Raw genomic sequence first — 19930 nt, 5'->3', positions numbered from 1 at the left:
AAAATACATGATGCAACCTCATTTGACATTACCACAACGAATTACATCTTGTCTGCCACATAGTGGCCATACAATACTGCTGAAACAGTGCAGTGTCATGGAATAAAAGTATTCCTATGCAGCTATGAGATGATGTACTGTTTATAGAGAGCAACCAAACAAATGCATTCCTTTAGATGGTTTCTTCCTGCAGAAAAGAAACACAGAATCTTTTAGAGGAGGGAGATGGGTTTGGAGGCACGGACTTTTAATTCAAATTGTTTGCCGCCCTTTTAAGAAGTGGTCCAGAACGTACAACCCATTATATGCCTGGGATGATTTCTTTCTGCAATCCTTTCACCCTCTCTTCCCATTTCTCTGTTGAATGCACTGAATCATGCTGTGGTCCACTACATGGGTACCGACCGGCCTTCTGCTAGTATAACACTCAAGTGGTCATTTTCACCTGTCAACCAAGGCATTATATCTCAACAATCTATAAGTGTAAGGCCCATCATAAGCAAGCCAGATTGCATCTTCAGCTGAAACCAGTTACCTAAATATCAGTCAGGAGCAGGAAAATTGACTGATGTTCTGCTCTTTAGTCAATGGACACATTCTGCAGTATCCTTTCATATAACCTGGCTGCAATTTGCTAACTCAGCATAGACCAGGAAGCAAATTTGGCACCTCCTGTTCTGGAGCTCAGCTTCATTCTGCTTGTATCTATTGGGGCATCAGGAAACTTTGCCCCAGGAATTGCAAACTGCAATAGGTTTAGAATGCTGCCTATTTTATACATTGTTTTAAACAAAATGTTTGTTCTCCTTGTAATTTATGGGCTGAGAGAAAGTCTTAATAACAAGGCTACTGATCTCCAACTTCCCTGCAAAAAAATGATTGACTCTCAGAAACCAATTCTTGAAAAATTAGCAATAATCCTGGAAAATTGACACATGCAGGAACAACAAACTTTGACAAACTAATCACTGTAAAACAAGGATAATGCTTACGTGTTAGCGGACAATTCGATTGGCTCAGATGTGAGTAAGAACAGGTATCATAAGAGATGTGCTTTTTCTCAAATACATAATACACTCAATATTTGTAGGAAGAAACAGTTATGGAAACTTGTGGAATAAAGAGAAGGAATAAAGGAATCTGATCAGAGGAACAACAAACAACTGGGAAACAGTCACAACATTTACATACATAATGCAAAGTGTCAAGAAATTACAATTAAAAAGTATATAAAACCTAGTGTGAAATTTTGAATTTTAAAAGACAGGCTACCACTGTAGAATTATTTCAACAACACTGTTAAATGGAGAGGGACAATATCGTTAATAGAGAATCAATGGAAAAGTAGAAAAGCACAAAGTCTGGTGTTTACTTACTTTCTGCTGATCATTCTCAACAACATATTCACTCAGCAAAACTATTAGACACTGAATACACATTCTACACTACTTCAGCTTAAGGCAAAAATGGGGAAGAAATTATCTACAGAAGTAGGTCCAAAAAGGGACCATATCTCAATTTGTTTTTCTTTGGACAGAATGAATGATTATTTTATTTTCTGCAAGTTCATTGATTTAGGGGTAAAATGGAACCCTTGCTAGAAGCTTAGTAAAGATTATTTATTCCCCCCAACTATTCTATTTAAAAAGGTGAAAATCATGCAGGGTTTGGAGACAAGTCACATATCAATTTCAACTATGAAGCAATTTCAAAATCTATGTAAATTCTTTTTCCAAATTTTCGGTTGGGTTTAGAGAATGCAACAATAGTTTTCAGGGCTTTGCTTCAAGGAACATTTAAGTTTCACGACAATCCCCCCAAAATTAAGTAGCCCTAACTGAATCTGTATTTTGGATCTGTCTTTTTTTTTTTGAAAAAGCACTGTGGATTATTTCTTGTTTCAAAGCATGAACTTTCATTTTAAAAGTAAAAATGCAACTTCAGAAATTTTAGATTGTCTAAATAAGCAAACTAATCAGCGCGATACTATACAAAAAAGGTTGTTTTTGAATAATTTTGAACTGTTACAAGAGATCGACTAACACCCATAGTCCAAAGATGTGCGGGTTAGGTGGATTGGCCATGCTAAATTGCCCGTAGTGTCCTAAAAAGTAAGGTTAAGGGTGGGGGGGGGGGGGGGGGGGGGGGGGGGGGTTGTTGGGTTATGGGTATAGGGTGGATACGTGGGTTTGAGTAGGGTGATCATTTGCTCGGCACAACATCGAGGGCCGAAGGGCCTGTTCTGTGCTGTACTGTTCTATAGGCTAGAATTCAATTATTTTTGCTTTAAGGTTATGTTTAAAAGGAAGTTTGGAATGCATTCTCCTTTCCAGGAAATCACATGGTATTATAGAATGGGTTGTGAGTTCTCTTTTTCTCACACTGCTTTCTGAGCTTCCAGAGAGGGTGCATTCGTACATTCTGTTCCCGAGAAGTCAAAGGGTAGAGTTCGTTGGCACTCTGGGTATGGAACTTGCTTAGTCCAAATGAAGGAATGGAGATAAAGTCTATACACTGCAGTGTAACTTCTGGATCAGTAATACTGTATTTGGTAGGAGAAAACATCCCACAAGGGTGTTCACCTTGATCTGTGCACCGAATATCAGGCAATTTCAGAGTTTTATGTTCCAATATAGAACTGGAAGTTTCAGCTGATCTATTTAGTGGCTTTATGAAGGAAACCTGTTTTGTTTGCATATCCATTTCCCCACAGAGACTGCCTTTCCACTGCATTTTTTCAACAGCATTAGGCAACAACAAACTCTCAATTAGTTTGACGTGACTTGACCGTATGAAAGTTCCGACTTCTTTCTCCCTGGATGACAGATCCTCACTAGATATGTTCAAGCTTCCCAGTTTGGCTAAGGAATGAGACCTCTTCATTTCTGAACAGATGGTCAGTCCTGCCTGGCGCATCCTGGCTTCAATTTCCTGTATGCGGAGCTCAACTAAACCAGGTTGTCCTTGAATACTGTGAAGACTGTCACTGCTGGAGCTACGAGTCAAGCTTGAAGTTAAAGGAGATGGTATCAGTGTTGCACAGATTTGCTGCAAGCGATCTTTAGTGAGGAATCCGGACCCACTCCTATTATTCAGATAAGGTGTAGATGTTTTCTGGAATATGCCATCTATAAAATTAAACTCGTCACAACTAGTCTCTGACAATACATTGTTCTCCACATCTTCGTAAACTTGTGTTAGATCCTGAATGTCTACCACTGGCTCATGCACGATCAAATCCAGGGAGTCATTCTCTGCAAGTGCAGCTTTCTTATTTTCACAATTTTGTATCTGCACTGGTTTGTTCGGAGACTTTAGAAAAGTTAGTCTTTCCAATTCTTTGGTATGCTTTCTTACCAATCCAGCCTTCTGAAGCTGAAGGATAGATTCCTGATGCTGCATTAAGTAGCTTTGAACTTTTGATCTTTCGATCTCCTGGTCATCTATCAGTTGTTCTAATTCTTCCATTGGCTTAGAACTCATATGTTCATTACTGCAACTAGGAAATATGGCTCGATTATCTTCTACTGATTTTCTAACAGATGGCATGGAATCCGCAGAAGAGTTTTCCATTATTTGTGCAATATTATCTTGTTCATTTCCTAAAGTTGGGATATTAGTATTTAACGGGCTTAATTTGTATTCTGGTTGATGTTTTCTAGATTCCGGCAGCTGCAGCACCTGCTTGCCAGCTTTAGAGCCTGGGTCAATAAACACAGTCTTTGAATCTATTGAGGTTTTTAGATCGTCATGGCTGCCCATACATTGGCTTATTACTGGTAACTGTTTCAAATCCTGGCGTCTACTAGACAGTGAAGCTATTGTATCAAGAACCACAGTTTCAGTATGGAAGTTATTGGCCACATTTCTGCACTTGTGATCAACCTCCTCGATTTCTTGCTGCTGTTTTTGCCCTCCACAGTTTGTTCTTAAACCTGAGTCTGTTTCTGCAGTTTCGTGCAAAAGTATTGTATCAGTTGTGTCGATGGTATCAGGCCTATCGACAGGCTTTTCTATCACTTGACATCGTTCTGGCTCATTGGGAATTTCGTCAAATGCTTCGGTCATTGGCACATCTAAAGCTACATTTGATAAATATCCCAAAATACTGGACTTGTTTGCTTGTGTGTCTTTAGTGCTGGTACCACATATCTGCACCTGATGCAAGTTTTTCGCATGATCTGTAAATTGCTCACATACAAGATTACTTACAGAGTCTGAGCAGTCCAAAGCAAATTTATTAATAGGTTTGACACTGTTGGGGGTTTCAGCAGTGGTAACATCCTGGAATAAATGTGAAACATTGCACAGTTTAAAATGGAAATCGCAGATAATATAGGTTTGACTAAACTCTAAATATACAAATAAATTTTAAAAATAACAATCACGGCAAAGTAGTTTCAATCTAAAATGCTGCTGCAATAAGGTTTAAAAAAATGCAATCTGCTGGAGAGAATCTCCTACATCATGTAACCCAGCTAGAGGGGGGGGATATTTGCAAGGTTCAGTAGTCCTTTCTGGCCTTGAATGTAGAATTTAGTGTCCCAACTACATTTGGAAGTTTTGTTTAGACTGCAAGTCAGTCAGGGTTGCTATCTGTATTAGTACAGTTATAGCAACATTTGAAGTTTGATGTGACCATATTTTGAGTTTTTGCCTCTATATTAGGAAAAGGATTTAAAGGGAAAAGGGTATTAAAAATAGGAGCAGTGGACGGCCATAAGCCCTGCTGAGCCATTCAATAATACCATGTCTGACCTGTAATTTCAACTTCACCCCCCCAACACCGGATGCCTATTCAAATCCTTTGCTGCACAAAAATCTATTGATCTCCACCATGAAAATACAACTGAGCATCCCGCTCCCTCTGGAATAGAGATCTCTGAAGATTCTTCACTCTCTGGAGTGCAGACAGTTCTTCTCGTCTCAGTCCCAAATGGCCAATCCCTTAATCTGAGACTGTGGGGGTGATTCTCCAAAATGGAGCCCAAGAGTTTGTGCCGTAGTGAACGCCGTTGCTCCAGCCTCCGTCCCTGGCGGCAAATTGGCACCGCGCCAACCCACGCATGCGCAGTTGGGCCGGCAGGGGACTTCTAGCGCACTGGCCCCGACTCAACATGGTGTCGGTGTTCAGGGGCCGGCCCGCCGATCAGTGTGCCCCGATTGCGGGCCAGACACCATCGAAGGCCCCCCCTGGGGGACGGAACCCCCCCGCCAACCTTTCGCACAGAGTTCCCGCCGGCAGCGACCAGGGGTGAACGGCGGCGGGACTCTGTTGTATCCGCGCAGCTGCCCGCCCATCCGGGCCGGAGAATCGGCGGCCCCGCCGATTCCAGCGGCCCACCAAAGCTGCCAGCACAAATGCAGCTGATTCTCCACACCTCGGAGGATTGCGCGCCGGCGTCAGGGCGTTTGCGGCGATTCTCCGGCTCTGCGCGGGGCTCAGAGAATCGCCCCGTGCCTCCGCTCGTTCGAGACTCTTGAGCCGGGGAATCAGTGAAGCAGCGTCTCAAGGCCTCTCAGAATCTAATGTTTCAATGAGGTTGAGGTTGCCTTATTCTTCTAAACTCCAGAGAGTGGGCGCGATTCTCCGGCTTCATTGCGCTCTTGCTCGAGCGAAACAAGGCCGGTGAATAGCGGAGAATCTGAAAATGAGAACCGCGCCAGATGCCAGCTTGATGTGCAACCTGCCCGCTCCCGTAGGCGAAATTATGATCTCTTTGGAGCATGGCGAGAAGCCAATTAGAACCACTTAAACCCTATTTTGATACAATTAATACAAACCATCTCCTGTCATTCAGTGGTCTCCCCAGCAGGAGCTCCCGCTGGCGCTGGTTAGTGCTCCTTTTGAAAAACATGAACCTGACGGAAGGGCTTCTGTGGGGAGCAGAGGAGGTGAGTAGCCACCTTTGCTCACAGGCAAAGAGCCCAGGGGTGCTGGACTTGCCCCATGGCTAGGAGTGGATGAGCCTCCACAGGGGTGGGTCGTCATGGTGGGGGTGGGGGAGGCAACCGCGCGCGGCACCAGCATGCCAACCCCTGGATCGTGTGCATCTGTTTAATGGGCAACCCTTGTCCCTGGCCGGTTGTCCCACTGACCACCCACAACCCTCATCGACTGCCGAAGCCTCTAGCCGTGCGGTTGACGGCAATTGCTAATGGGGAATTGGCATTCGTGGTTCGGTGAGCACGTCACACAACCCAAGTGGATTCCCATGGGTGGGCAGGCCATGTAGCATGTGCAGCTCATTGCCTAGCTAACCAATATCACAACTTGATGCCTGGACACTGCTGAACACTGCGGGAGGCAATACCATATACAAAGAACAAAGAAAAGTAGCACAGGAATAGGCCCTTCGGCCCTCCAAGCCTGCGCCGACCATGCTGCCTGTCTAAAACTAAAACCTTCTAAACTTTCGGGGTCCATATCCCTCTATTCCCATCCTATTCATGTATTTGTCAATACGCCCCTTAAATGTCACATCGTCCCTGCTTCCACCACCCCCTCCGACAGCGGGTTCCAGGCACCCACTACCCTCTGTGTAAAAAACTTGCCTCATACATCTCCTCTAAACCTTACCCCTATGCCCCCTAATAATTGACCCTTCTACCCTGGGAAAAAGCCTTTGACTATCCACTCTGTCTATGCCCCTCATAATATTTTAGACCTCTGTCAAGTCGCCCCTCAACCTCCGATGTTCCAGTGAGAACAAACCAAGTTTATCTAATATCTCCTCATAGCAAATGCCCTCCATACCAGGCAACATCCTGGTAAATCTCTTCTGCACCCTCTCCAAAGCCTCCACATCCTCCAGCAGCAGCCAACATCCAAACACCCAGGGGATCGCATACAGCTCCGGTGCTATGCCCACGGCCGGATGGTGGGGGAGTGCCATGGGGAGGGGGAGATGCATGGAGAGATGGGCCAAGGGTTCAGAGGCCAGCCTGCATTGTGGAAGAAAGTGACAAGGGGCGTTTATTGTTTGTAACAACTCCCCACTCTCTCGATGGTGCTGTGCCACCCCCCCCACCAGTGATCCCCGATGTGTTTGACCCTCCTAGTTCCACCACTACGTCTAGGTGTGTCCCCAGGATGCATATCAGAGGTGTAGGCAGCCAGCTTACCATGTCCCATGGCCTTCGATGCCCTGGTGGGTGTTCTGTGGGGTGTGGGGCCAGATGACCCCGGCTCACTTCTTGGCGGCACATACACAGCCTTGCCACCGTGTCCCGTGTGCTGACTTCAAGATGCGGCCTCATCAGAGGGGTGGAACTCAGGGAGGTGGTAGTCACTGTCGCCACTCCATGGGACGGATCCAGGTTGGCACCAAGCACCCCCTCCACCCAGACAGTGCCCATAGGGCCCCGAGGTTCACTGTGGGACAGAGGGGCATCTGGTCTGAACCCCGGCTGCCCCTGCATCATCTGACTCTGCCAGCCCTGGCGGCTCCCCATGGTCTGCACCATGGTGTTGATGCCCCTCAATGACTGCACCATGGTCTGCAGCGCCGCAGCAGTGTCACCTGGACTGGGACAAGCTTTGCAGCGCCTCGGTCATTCCCATCTGAGAGCCGTAGGTCAGATACTGGGTCACATCGTCTAGTGAATCGGACATTCTGCCGAGACCCTCAGCCATAGCCGTCACCGACTACGCAACATCTTGGACACCTTCACTAATGGTGCCGATGTCGTGGACCAGGCTCTCCACTGTGGTCGCCACCCTTGCAGTGTTGGCTTCGGTGCCACGCAATGCCAGTGACATCTCTTGCGCCCGTAACCTCTGGGACTCCTCTAATCGGTTATGGACCTGCTAGTGTCGCTGACATCTCCCTCTGAATGTCCAACCGCTCCCTAATGTCTCCATCAGCTCCTGGATGACCTCTTCCACAGGCTCAGCATCAGGCTGGGACCCAGCTCTATCTTGGGATCCGGCAGACCTCTGACTGCTGTCTCACCTGGGGGGTTCTTGCCTCTGGAAGGTTGGGGCGTGTGGCAAGATGATGGGTGGGTGTCCTGGAAGGGAGGGGGTGCTGTAAGGTAGCGTACTGGGCGTACATCAGCAGCAGTGTGGTGCTCACCAGATTGTGCCCCAGAAGCCTGACCACTACCATTTCCCACCGAGGTGCGTGTTTCTGCGCTGGTGGAGATTGGGGATGACATCTGGGTTGCCTTGATCGTGGTATCCTCTTAGCTCTCCTCCGAAGTTTTCTCCTGGGAAGCTGGAGGCTACACAGGATGGGCCGGCGCTGTTACTGGAGGACCTGTGGGAGAATGGAAATGTGGTCAGTGGGAGGGACAGGTCAGTCACTAAGGCAATAACAACTTACGTTTGACAGGACCTTTGGCTGTGGCCGGGTGGTTCCTCACCTCTGTGGCATCCGCAAGTCTCACCACCGCAGTCACCTCCATGGCATGCTCCTTGAAGACGGAGAGGAATGTCCAGCACACCACCGCCAGTCTGGGTCCTCTCCCGACGGTTTTGGGAAAGTTTTCCCTGAGGAGATACAGAGAGGGCATCGTTAGCCACACGCATGGTTCACAGTGGTGAGGGTTAAGGAAGGGTGTGGTGGGAGGAAGGGAGAGGGGGAGGGACAGTTGGGGGTCGCATGGAGTGGGTGGATGCTTGCGCAGGGCGGAAAGGTCTCGGGTGGAGGGGTACATTGAGGTCTACTCAGGTGCTACGGTGGAGCAGTGCAGGGCAGGTAAGTCAGGGCCTCTGGGAGGTTGGAGGGTGTGGAAAGATGATGGGGGGGGGGTAGTGTCCATGTGGGTGGGTGGTGACATTGCCCATGGGTGGGGGGACCCACAAGTTCACTTAAAGATTGGGCATCCTTTCAAAACGGCAGCCGAATCTCGGAGTTCAGTTCCCAAGTGCAAAAAATAATTCTAAGTGTGGGCTAAACCGGTGAGAAACTCCTCAGGGTCCAAAAAAGTGACTTGAGTGTCATTGTGGTAAGTGGAAGATGCGCATGAGGTGGCTCCCACTGGAGAACTGATCTTTTTGCTCTTTTTCTTACCACCACAGGCTGATTATCTTTTCGAAACTTACGATAATCATTGTTCTCTTTTTGTTGAGATGCCCAGAAAAAACAAAGGTAAGAAAGCTTGGAGCAGCAACTCTTTGACGGAGACTGAAGCCTCTCGGGGCTCAATGGGAAGTAAGGTGGTTTCTTTCTCTCTGTCCACTCCACTGACAGCCAAGGTTCTCACTAGTACCTTACCAAAGGGGTTTGAGAAGCACCAAAAAATCGTGTCGGAGGATCTTAAAAGATCAATCGAAGAGGCCTCGGCCCCCATTTGAGTGGCTCTGGTGAGACCATCATAGTAAATGGAGTCACGATTAAGCGTATGGAGGTAACTTTATCGGATCACAGTGATGGGATTGCCACGTTGGAGTCTGATCTCACTTCAGTGGCTGAAACTAATAAGTTGTTAAGAGCAAAGGTGAATGATCTTGAAAACAGGTACAGGAGGCAGAACATCCGGATTGTGGGGTTGCTCGAGGGAATCGAGGGCCATACACCTATGGAATATTTCTCAGACATTGCAACCCTGTCTGAATTGGACCGGGCCCATTGCTCACTTTTACCGAAGCTTCTTTCTGACATTACCGTATGGTGATTGTAAGATTCCACAGTTTTAAGGAAAAAGTTAGGGTTCTATGATGGGCAAGGGAACACCTTGATTTCAAGTGGGAAGGCCACTCCATTAGGCTGTATCAGGACATGGGCACTGGGTTAGCGAAAAAAAGAGCCGCATTTAATGAAGTGAACGTCTCCCTGTACAAGAGCGGAGTCAGGTTTGGGATGGCCTATCCAGCTTGTCTTCGAGTCGCATTTGAGGAAAAATACTTTTTTTGACAGCCGGGAGATGTTTTGTTAAGTGGCACAAATTGTGTGCTGTCTAATTTGGTTTATGGCTCCATCAACAGGCATGTTGTATTATTTATAATAATACAACATTGTCCAGTAATCTGCTTTCTCTGCACAGTGTGGGGCTACGGTTTTCCGAGTGTGTCGCTGATAAATGTCAGCTCACTGATTGGGGTCATCGTCACACTGTGCCAGCAAAAGCCCTTTTTCCACAGGATCCTGACGTTCTCTGTTGCATTGGCGATCGGCACATTGTTCTCCACTGCCATTTTCCAGCTCATTCCAGAGGTGCAGTACAGATACCGCCACCCCCTGTTCCCCAACTTCCAGCCCTGTGCTGGAGACCTGCTGGTATTCGGGAGAAAATAATCCATTAACTCTTGGATTTTGTCTTGATGTTCGCTTTCAACACTCTTGAGTGGGTTAATTCACCATGAATCATACGCCTGTGTTTGATATTCCTGCTCACAATGCTGTCAGCAGAGCCATGGCCAAATCTCTCACCCATCGATACAAATAACGTCTGTGTTACAATTGGGCCTGTGACCTTAATGGGTGGGTTTGGCATTCAACAAGGTTGCTGCTTGGTCTGGGAGTTAAGTTGTACCTTGTGACACTGTCTCCTTGAGGTTGAATTCTGCCAATATTGTCTCATGTTTTACTTTACCTTGCAGCCAATCACACACTGGCCAGGCTTCACTGCACCCTGATTTGAGCCAAGTGGAATTTAATTTACACACAGCTCATCTTATTATGCAGTTGGATTTGATGGCTGCTCTTTGTAGTATTGGGGTGTTTGGACTGTAAGGATTCATGTGGGGCTTTAAGGACAGTAACACACACGTATTATGATCTGTGTTTAGGGGCTGGTTTAGCACAAGGCTAAATCGCTGGCTTTTAAAGAAGACCAAGGCAAGCCAGCAGCACGGTTCAATTCCCGTACCAGCCTCCCCGAACAGGCGCCGGAATGTGGAGACTAGGGGCTTTTCACAGTAACTTCATTTGAAGCCTATTTGTGACAATAAGCGATTTTCATTTCATTTTCATGATCGACCAAGTCACATTGGAGACTTCTTGTTGGGGTTGTGTTCTTATTGCCCTTGATTAGATTTGAGGTTTGTATTATGTGAAGTTTTGTACTTTATATTAATATATAGTTTCCTTTCTTTTGTCAACATTGATGTTCGGCGCAACATTCAGTCGTTAGTGGAGCGTGCAAGTTAAATGAGCTTTTGGTATTTTTCTATTTTATTTATTTTTCTCCAGTTGGGAGTCTCCCTGCTAACTAGGGAGTTAGTTAACAGGAGTGGCTTGGGAGAGTTCGCTGCAGCTCATTGTAGTAGTTGCTTAGAAAATGAGCTTAGAGTTTTTATGACTCAGATGGGTGGGCTGGATCCTTGGCACCCGGACGATAGAGACTTCTTGAATTTTTAACATGTCCACCATGCATATTTTTCCAATTAAGGGGCAATTTCGCGTTTCCAATCCACCTACCCTGCACATCTTTGGATTGTGGGAGATACCCATGCAAACACGGGGGAATGTACAAACTCCACACGGACAGTGACCCAGGGCCTGGACTGAACCTGAGACCTCAACACCATGAGGCACGCCATGCATTTTCTGACACTGATTTTTTTTTGTTTTGGAAAGGGTTCTCAATTCGTTGGTAGTGGCCGAGTACTCAGTAATTGTTATTTAGGACCATGGCCTGCACTTCATTGATTTGTTGCTGGAATTTGGCTAGAGGGCTGCATGGTAGCACAGTGGGTAGCACTGTTGCTTCACAACTCCCGGGTTCCAGGTTCAATTCCCGGCTTGGGTCACGGTATGTATGGAATCCGCACATTCTCCCCGTGTCTGCGCGAGTTTCCTCTGGGTGCTCCGGTTTCCTCCCACAGTCCAAAGATGTGCAGGTTAGGTGTATTGGCCATGCTAAATCGAAATGGTTAGGTTGGGTTACGGGGATAGAGTGCTCTTTTCAAGGGCTGGTGCAGACCCGAATGGTCTCTTTCTGCACTGTAAATTCTATGATTCCATCCAGCGTCCACCCTGATGACTAGATACTCGATTGATAGCTGATAACAAAATGTGTAAGCGTATGCACACTTCCATAGATGACTATATAAAATCAAACGGGTCCAATTCCATCTCACCTTCCATGTTTGGAGGGGGGTGGGGGGGTGGGATGGCGGGGTTGTTATCTCTTACAGAGCATATATGTCAGTTACAATGAGTACAGGGAGAAGGCCAGTCGTCTTCCGGCTCACAAACTCAAAAGGCAGGCAGCCTCTCGAGAGATCACTCAGATACTCATTCGGGCAGCAACCTCATTTCTGCTCCTCCCAGGTGAATATGGCTTTTAAACCCTTTTACCATGATCTTTATAGATCACAGCCCCTGAGATAAATAGGTCATGTCCGTCTTCCTGGACAGTGTAACCATCCCAACGGCTGAGGTGAATAAGAGCAGGGAGCTGGACTCCCAGCTTCGCTCTGACGTGATTTTAAAATGTCTTGGGCTGACGTAGTCTGGTAAGGCTCCTGGCCCGGATGGATTTCTGAATGAATTTTACGAGAAGTTCTCAGAGAGCTTGTACCTTTATTTATTATTTTTTTATAAATTCGGAGTGCACAATTATTATTTTTCCAATTAAGGGGCAATTTAGCATGGCCAATCCACCTAACCTGCACATCTTTCGGTTGATGGGGTGAAACCCACGCAGATATGGGGAGAATGTGCAAACTCCACACGGACAGTAACCCAGGGCTGGGATTCAAACCCGGGTCCTTAGCGCCGTTGTCCCAGTGCTAACCACTGTGCCACATGCCGCCCGAGGACATTAATGTGTTAATCTTAATACAAAAAGGATTTGGGCAATAAAATGGGAAGACATTGAAAGAAAAAGAAAAATCTCAGGAGCACGTTCATTTTCATAGTTTGAGTCCCAGCTGTCAAGGAAGCAAATCTATTTTGACACTATTAACCAGACTTGTGTAATTCATCTTACGAAGTGAGGCTCAGCTGTGAGCCACCCGGTCCCCCAGATAGCAAAAGCTTGTATTAGAAAGGCAAGTAACGTCCCCAATTGGGCTTGTCTCCCCGGGGGGGGGGTTAACTAGGAAACATTCACTCTTGTCTAAATTCAGTTTGTACCCATAGAAGGAACCGAAGCAACCTCATTATGCCGTCGATGGAGGGGACTGGATCTGTAATATCAGGAAGTAATTCATCCACGTAGAGAGGCACACCATGCTCCACCCCATCTCAGCTAATACCCCTCCATTGGCTAGAGGACCTCAATGCTCTAGAGAGTGGCTCTATTGCCAGGGTGAACAAGAGCGGAGAAAGTGGGCAGCCCTGTCTAGTGTCCCTATTCAAGGGAAAATAATCAAAGTTCAAAGCGTTCGTACGAACACATGCATTAGGGGCATTATATAACGGACAAATGCCCCACTCCACACAGTGCCTCTGTTTGATAGGGTGACTTAAAGTCATTCCTACATTTGGAGAAAGTTAATTCACCATTAGGGGGTTGGTAGAGAGATTCTACCCAAGATAGCAACCATTTAGTTCCTTTAAGGAGTTAGTCACCGTCAGCTGTTCGGGGATTTAGGTTAGTTATAGTATTCGAGTTAATAATTATGTGGTGGGTGTTTTAAAAATGTTTTTATATTGGCATGTGATTTTTTGCATTCTTTTGTTCTGGTTTGTGTTATTATGAAAACATTCTAATAAAAAAACACATTATATTCCATCTATCAATTCCATGGCTACTCAATTAAGTATTCTTATTGTATCGCCGTTAAATCTGGATATATTACACTCTGTCCCTCCATATCAATCATAATATAGATTGTAGAGAACTGAAACCTCCGCAGTGATCCATGTGGCACTTCACCAGTAACAGCCTGCCAACCTGAAAATGATCCAATTTATTCCTAGTATTTTTTGCCCTTTAAACCATTCTTTATCCCTGGTAATATATTGCCTTCAGCCCCATGAGCACATCTTGTGAAACAATCTTTTATATAGCACATTACAACATCAACTGGTTCCTCTTTATCCACTCTATTCGTTACACCCTCAAAAAGAGAATCTGTCAAGTATTATTTCCCTTTCATAAAAACATGACTCGGCCTCAATAGATTAAGATTTTCTAAGTGCTCTGTTACCACTTCCTTAATAATAGATTCCAGCATTTTTCTGATAACTGATGTTAGGCAAACTTGACTTGGCTTGCAGTTCCCCATTTTTGCTATCCTTCCTTTCTTGAAGATTTGTTACATTTACTTCTTTCCCGAGAGACCATTTGAGAATCTGGACAATTTTTGAAGATCACAAACAGTGTAGTCAATCATTTTAGATGCTAGGATTTAGGGCTTGTACGCAATCAGATCCAGGTGATTTGTTAGCTTTCAGTCCCATTAACTTTGCCAGTACTTTTTCTTAACTAATATACTAACTATATTTACTAACTACCTCACTCTCATTAGACCCTTGGTTCCCCACTATTTATAATAATAATTTTTATTAGTGCCACAAGTAGGCTTACATTAACACTGCAATGAAGTTACTGTGAAAATCCCCTAGTCGCCACATTCCGGCGCCTGTTCGGGTACACAGAGGGAGAATTCAGAACATCCAATTCACCTAACAGCACGTCTTTCGGGACTTACTTGTCGGGGGATTCTGTTTTTGGTTGTACCTTCTGCACTGAAGGCAGACACCAAAACATTTAATATATCTCCCATATTCTATTTTTTACTCAATCATTTTTTTGGTCATCTTTTCTAGTTTCTAAAACTCTCCCAATCCTTAGGCTTACTACACTTCTTGGAATTAGAAGGCTCATCTTTGAATCGAGTGCTATCCTTATCCTCTCTGTATAGTCAAGGATGGATCACTTTTCCCACAGTTTTTATTTCTCAATGGAATGCATATTTGTTGAGAATCATGAAATATTTCTTTAAATGCTTGCCATACTTATCCACTGTTATACCTTCTAATCCAATTTACCATAACTACCTCTCCCCTCATACCTATGTAATTGGTGAAATTTGCTTAAGTTTAATTCTGCGGCTTCAGACCTTTGAACGTCACTCTGGAACTCAATGTGAAATGCTATCATATTCTGATGACTCTTCCCCTGAGGATCCCCTTCCATAAGATTACTAATTAAGCCTGTCTCATTGCGCAAGTAGAGAGCTAATTTAGCCCCTTGATGGTTCAATGATACATTGTTCTAGGGAATAGTCTCACCTGCATTCCAGGAACTTTACCTCCACCAATTATGTTTACTGGTTTGATTTGTCCATTTTACATAAAGATTAAAGTCCTCATAATATCATTGCCGTTGTTACAAGCTTCTCTTATTTTTTGATTAATACGATGTCCAAAAATATAGCTGCTGTTACAGTGGCTATAAACTACTCACACCTGCATTTCCTGCCGCTTGTCATTTTGTATCACTGCCCATATCAATTTTTCAGAGCCAAGATGCAGCCTGACTATAGTCCTTAAGTCATCCTTTATAATCTGTAGAATCCATGCAGAAGGAGGCTATTTGACTGATGGAGCCTGCACCGACCCATTGAAAGACCGTCCTACCTAAGCCCAATCCCCCACCTATAACCCAACCTAAGGGGCAATTTAGCATGGCCAACCCACATAACCTGCATATCTTTGGACTGTGGAAGGAAACCGGGCACCCAGAGGAAACCCATGCAGACAGGGGAAGAATGTGCCCCTCCCACCCAGCTTACTCACTCTTCCAACTTCTTACATTGGGCAGGAGTTACAGAAGTCTGAGAACACACATGAACATACTCAAAAACAGCTTCTTCCCTGCTATTACCAGACACCTAAAGGACCCTCTTATGGACTGACCTCATTAGCACTACACCCCTGTCTGTCTTATCCAATGCCAGTGCTTATGTAGTTACATTGTGTTGCCCTATTATGTATTTCTTTTATTTCCTTTTCTTTTCATGTACTGAATGATCTTTGAGCTGCTCGCAGAAAAATACTTTTCACTGTACCTCGGTACACATGGCAATAAACAAATCCAATTCAATTCAATATATTTCATTATATGTATTTGGTGCAGTAAGGGTTAATGGCCTGGGTTAGTGTGTGTATGACTGCTGCAGTCATGTTTTTAAAAATCCTGTTTTGCAAGGCAGCCAGGCAATTATAGCATCGTTAAATATTTGGGCTAATGGACCTTTGTTTATATTAAGAGGGTTTCCTTGGGGAGTTGATAAATAGACACTGTGTTCAGCTTAGTGAGATGAGTTAGTTAATGGAAGGAGCCAGAGGCTCAAGCAATCAGATGTTAAGGAGTTTAGTTTTAAATTGGGATGGGAACAGAAGACAAGCAGCTGTTCACAATACAGTTCAGTTAAAGATCTGTCTGTGGACAGACTAGTAGTTTATTTCCAAATAGTTCAGTTAAAATTTGACTGGTGACAGACCAGAAGCAGCTGATCTCAAGACAGTGAGTTAAAGATTTGACTGTGAATGGGCTAGGAAGTTTAAACAGTAAATTGAGACAGGCAAGAATCTGCAGCTGGTTCCTGAAGGTTATCGCTTTCTCAAGTGATTTATCAAAGATGTATCTTTACAGAACATTTTCCCGAGTCTGCTAACTGTATTTAAAAGTGGATTTTGGTTTGAGATGGGTGTTGTTTGAGTGGCAATCAAGATAGCAGTTAAAGGTTATTGCATAATTTTACTGATAAGCATTGTTTAACTGGTAATTGAAAGCTATTTGTATTTATTAGGTTAAAGTTATTAATACCGTTGGCAATAAAGTTTGTTTCATATACCACATCCTTAATTGTACGGGAAATCACTCCTGGAATGAAGTATCCTTTCTTCAGTCTTACAAAATTTACAGAATGCCCTTTTCAAATAATATTTTCTATTAACACCAGTTAAATTTCACTGGATTAAATAAATAGTCAATATTGTAGTGTCTGGCCTTACCATGGCCATGCAATGAGTTAAAAGTGAAATAAAATCAGGTAAACTACATAACCCTACTAATGTTAGTATATCAAGATGAGTATTTGAGTGCTTTTACAGATTAGATTAGCCTTACGGGCGAATAGGAAATAAACTGCTCTGATGCAAAAGATGATACATAACTACATTAAGATTTATATTTTAGTGAATCTGGTATCAAATTGTTGCAAAGACAAGTTGAACCGTGACGGTATCACAGGTATCTTTTTTAAAAAAAAGATATATAGGTTTACATCAGTTACTCAATTGTTATAGTGTGTGTTAACCAGCAAATAGAAAGGTTGTATTGAAGTGAATGAGAGATTGGAGTATATTAAAATGGTCATAATTCTTTTATTATTTGTACTTACTTCATCCTCTTTCAAATAATTTCCTGTTCTGTTATTGTTATTATTCACATTGTCCTTATCGAGCTGACTTTCAAAATGTGACGTTGAATCTGGTTCCAGTATGCTCGTGAAGTTTGCAACTGCTTCTAAATCGTTTTCTGCATTAGATCCATTCACCATGATGTGATCATCTTGATCGTACATATCAAAATCCAGCATGTCCTCATTTTCCTCTTCTAACTCCTCCACTGCTGTGAACAATAGGCAATTATTTCCCTGTTGGCTTGGCACTCTGTTTTCACTGACGCAAATATCTTTAAGCTGAGGTGAGTCAAATACCCCGGTGTCACAGACACCATCTTCTGTGGGCTTGAAATCTGCATTATCCATCGGAATTGTAGCCCTTTCCACATGGTCAACATGCACTGAAAGTTGTTCCAGCTTTGTCTGCTGTTTGGCGAAGGCACTGTCTGTAATGGGGTCTGACAGACACCTGAAATAGTAATTGGAATTAGTTGGCTCACTTTTAACCTCGTTGGCTACTCCTGCATTTGGAGATGTTTCAATACTGCTGTATTGCTGCTCCTCAGATGAGTGCCGAATTCCTGCTTTACACCTGTTCAAGTACTGTTGGATAGATGCTCTACTGCTCTGGAACATTGGATCCCTCACAGTCTCTTGCAGGTCACTTTCAGAGTTGCATCGCCATAAGACATTATGTCGATGTTTACTGTTTTAAAATTAAAGAAAGAGGATATTATCCACAGGGTCAATACTAGTAAAATATTGCTTAATGATCTAATAAAAGGGAAAGAAAAATCTTGCACTTATTTCACACCATTCACAACTTCAGGTTGTCCCTAACAGCTTTTGTAATGTCGGAAACGTGGTAGCAAATTTGCATGCGGCCAGGTCCCTCAAACATCACAGATAGTAACCAAATAATCGGTATTAGTGATGTTGGTTGAAGAATAAATATTGGCCAGAAAACAGGCCTTCTCCTCTTTCAATAGTGCCACGGGATCTTTTGCACCCATCTCGTTAATAAGATGGTAACTCACTATTGCAGTACAGCATGCAAATCCCTGGAGAAAGACTTGAACCGTCTCTCTGAGGCAAGGATGCTAACACGAAGAAAAAGCTAACATCTTTCTCATCTAACACTAGGCTGTTTTATTTACCAATGAATGCTTCACACTGCTGTCACAAACAATTAGCCAGATGTTACTCTTTCTTAACACTTACCCATGATAACTCAATAACAATTCTTGTTCAGCAAGGAAACAAAACAATGTTATACTAACAGTCCAAGGGAGTTAAACTTCTGTATTAGCAAGTGTTTTGCCTCTCAAAAAGGGATTTCATGCATCATGTTTACTTATGGAACTGTCAAAACATTCAAAAATCTTCAGGTTAAGTACCACTAACTTAGGGGCAGCACGGCAGTGCAGTGATTAGTACCACTACCTCAATGTCAAGGACCCGGGTTTAATCCCTATCTCAGGTCACTGTCCATGTTGGGCTTGCACATCCCCCCCCCCCCCCATGTTCGCGTGGGTCTCACCCCCACAACCCAAAAAGATGCGCAGGGTAAGTAGATTGACCACGTTAAATTGCCCCTTAATTGGGAACTTTAAATTGAAAAAAAAGTACCACTAACTTTATGTAGGTGACCATAATTTGCTGCCTTGTTCAAAACATTGCAAATTTAGTTTCAGAACAAAGGTAAAATACAGTAGATGCTGGAATTCTTAAATAAAAACAAACACCCACTGGCCATGTCTGTGGAGAGGGAACTTGAGTTAACGTTTCATCATAACCCATTCTCAGAGTGCATGCGTTTCCTACAGGTGCTCCGGTTTCCTCCCACAGCCCAAAGATGCACAGGTGGATTGGCCATGATCAATGCGCGAGGCTACAGGGATAGGATGGTGGGGTATGGCCCTAGGTAGAATGCTCTTTTATAGTTCGGGGCAGACTCAGTGGGCTGAACCACCTCCTTCTGTACTGTAGGGATTATGGATTCTTCTATGGAGAGGTGGAATTGGGTGATGTTATTGATGAGGAAATAGGTAGTCTTAGTGAGTTTACCAAGGGAATTAGACATGTTAACAATGGCCTAGGGTGGCACAATAGTTAGCACTGCTACCTCACAGCACTAGGGACCCTGGTTCAATTCAGATCTTTGGTGACAGTGTGAAGTTTGCAGGTTCTCCCAGTTTCTGCAAGGGTTTCCGCCCACAGTCCAAAGAAGTGCAGGTTAGATGGATTGGCCATGCTAAATTGCCCCTTATTGTCTGAAGATGTGCAGGTTAGGTCGGGTTGTGGGGATAGTGCGGGCCTAGGTAGGATACTCTTTCAGAGGGCCGATGCAGACTCAATGGGCCGAATGGCCACTATCTGCACTGTAGGGACGCGAACTGCCTGCCTGACCTGCTGAGTAGTTCCAATATTTTCTGTTTTTATATAGCTTAAGTAGCTGCTGACTTTTCAGTGTTGACAGCTTGAATTCATGGAGTAGCAACTGCAGTGCCACCACTGACATGAGGGTGCACTATCGCACTGCAAATCGGCATTTTCTATTTTAAATATTGATACAAGAGTTGACAGTAGAAATATAAAAGAAGTAAATTACACCCATGCACTTTGGACCAATGATCTCCCTCCCTTATATTTCATCTGGTTTGATTCCCTATGTGA

General features: G+C 44.3%; 1 protein-coding gene across 2 annotated transcripts in view; it reads right to left on the bottom strand.

Annotated features, from left to right (window-relative positions):
* Window positions 1-2173: 2173 nt before the first annotated feature.
* Window positions 2174-19930, bottom strand: part of LOC119977629 (protein phosphatase Slingshot homolog 1-like) — a 119820-nt gene continuing 102063 nt past the window's right edge. For both annotated transcript variants that reach the window (XM_038818815.1, XM_038818888.1), the window contains 2 exons: window positions 17252-17960; window positions 2174-4284 (listed from right to left, as the gene is read on the bottom strand). In XM_038818815.1, the coding sequence (XP_038674743.1) occupies window positions 2338-4284; window positions 17252-17960 (2656 nt within the window). In that variant the 3' untranslated portion in view covers window positions 2174-2337. The remainder of the gene's footprint in view (window positions 4285-17251; window positions 17961-19930) is intronic.

The sequence above is a fragment of the Scyliorhinus canicula genome, chromosome 1 (genome assembly GCF_902713615.1).
Source record: "Scyliorhinus canicula chromosome 1, sScyCan1.1, whole genome shotgun sequence".
NCBI classification, from domain to species: Eukaryota; Metazoa; Chordata; class Chondrichthyes; order Carcharhiniformes; family Scyliorhinidae; genus Scyliorhinus; species Scyliorhinus canicula.
This window is presented reverse-complemented; position numbering and strand designations above follow the sequence as displayed.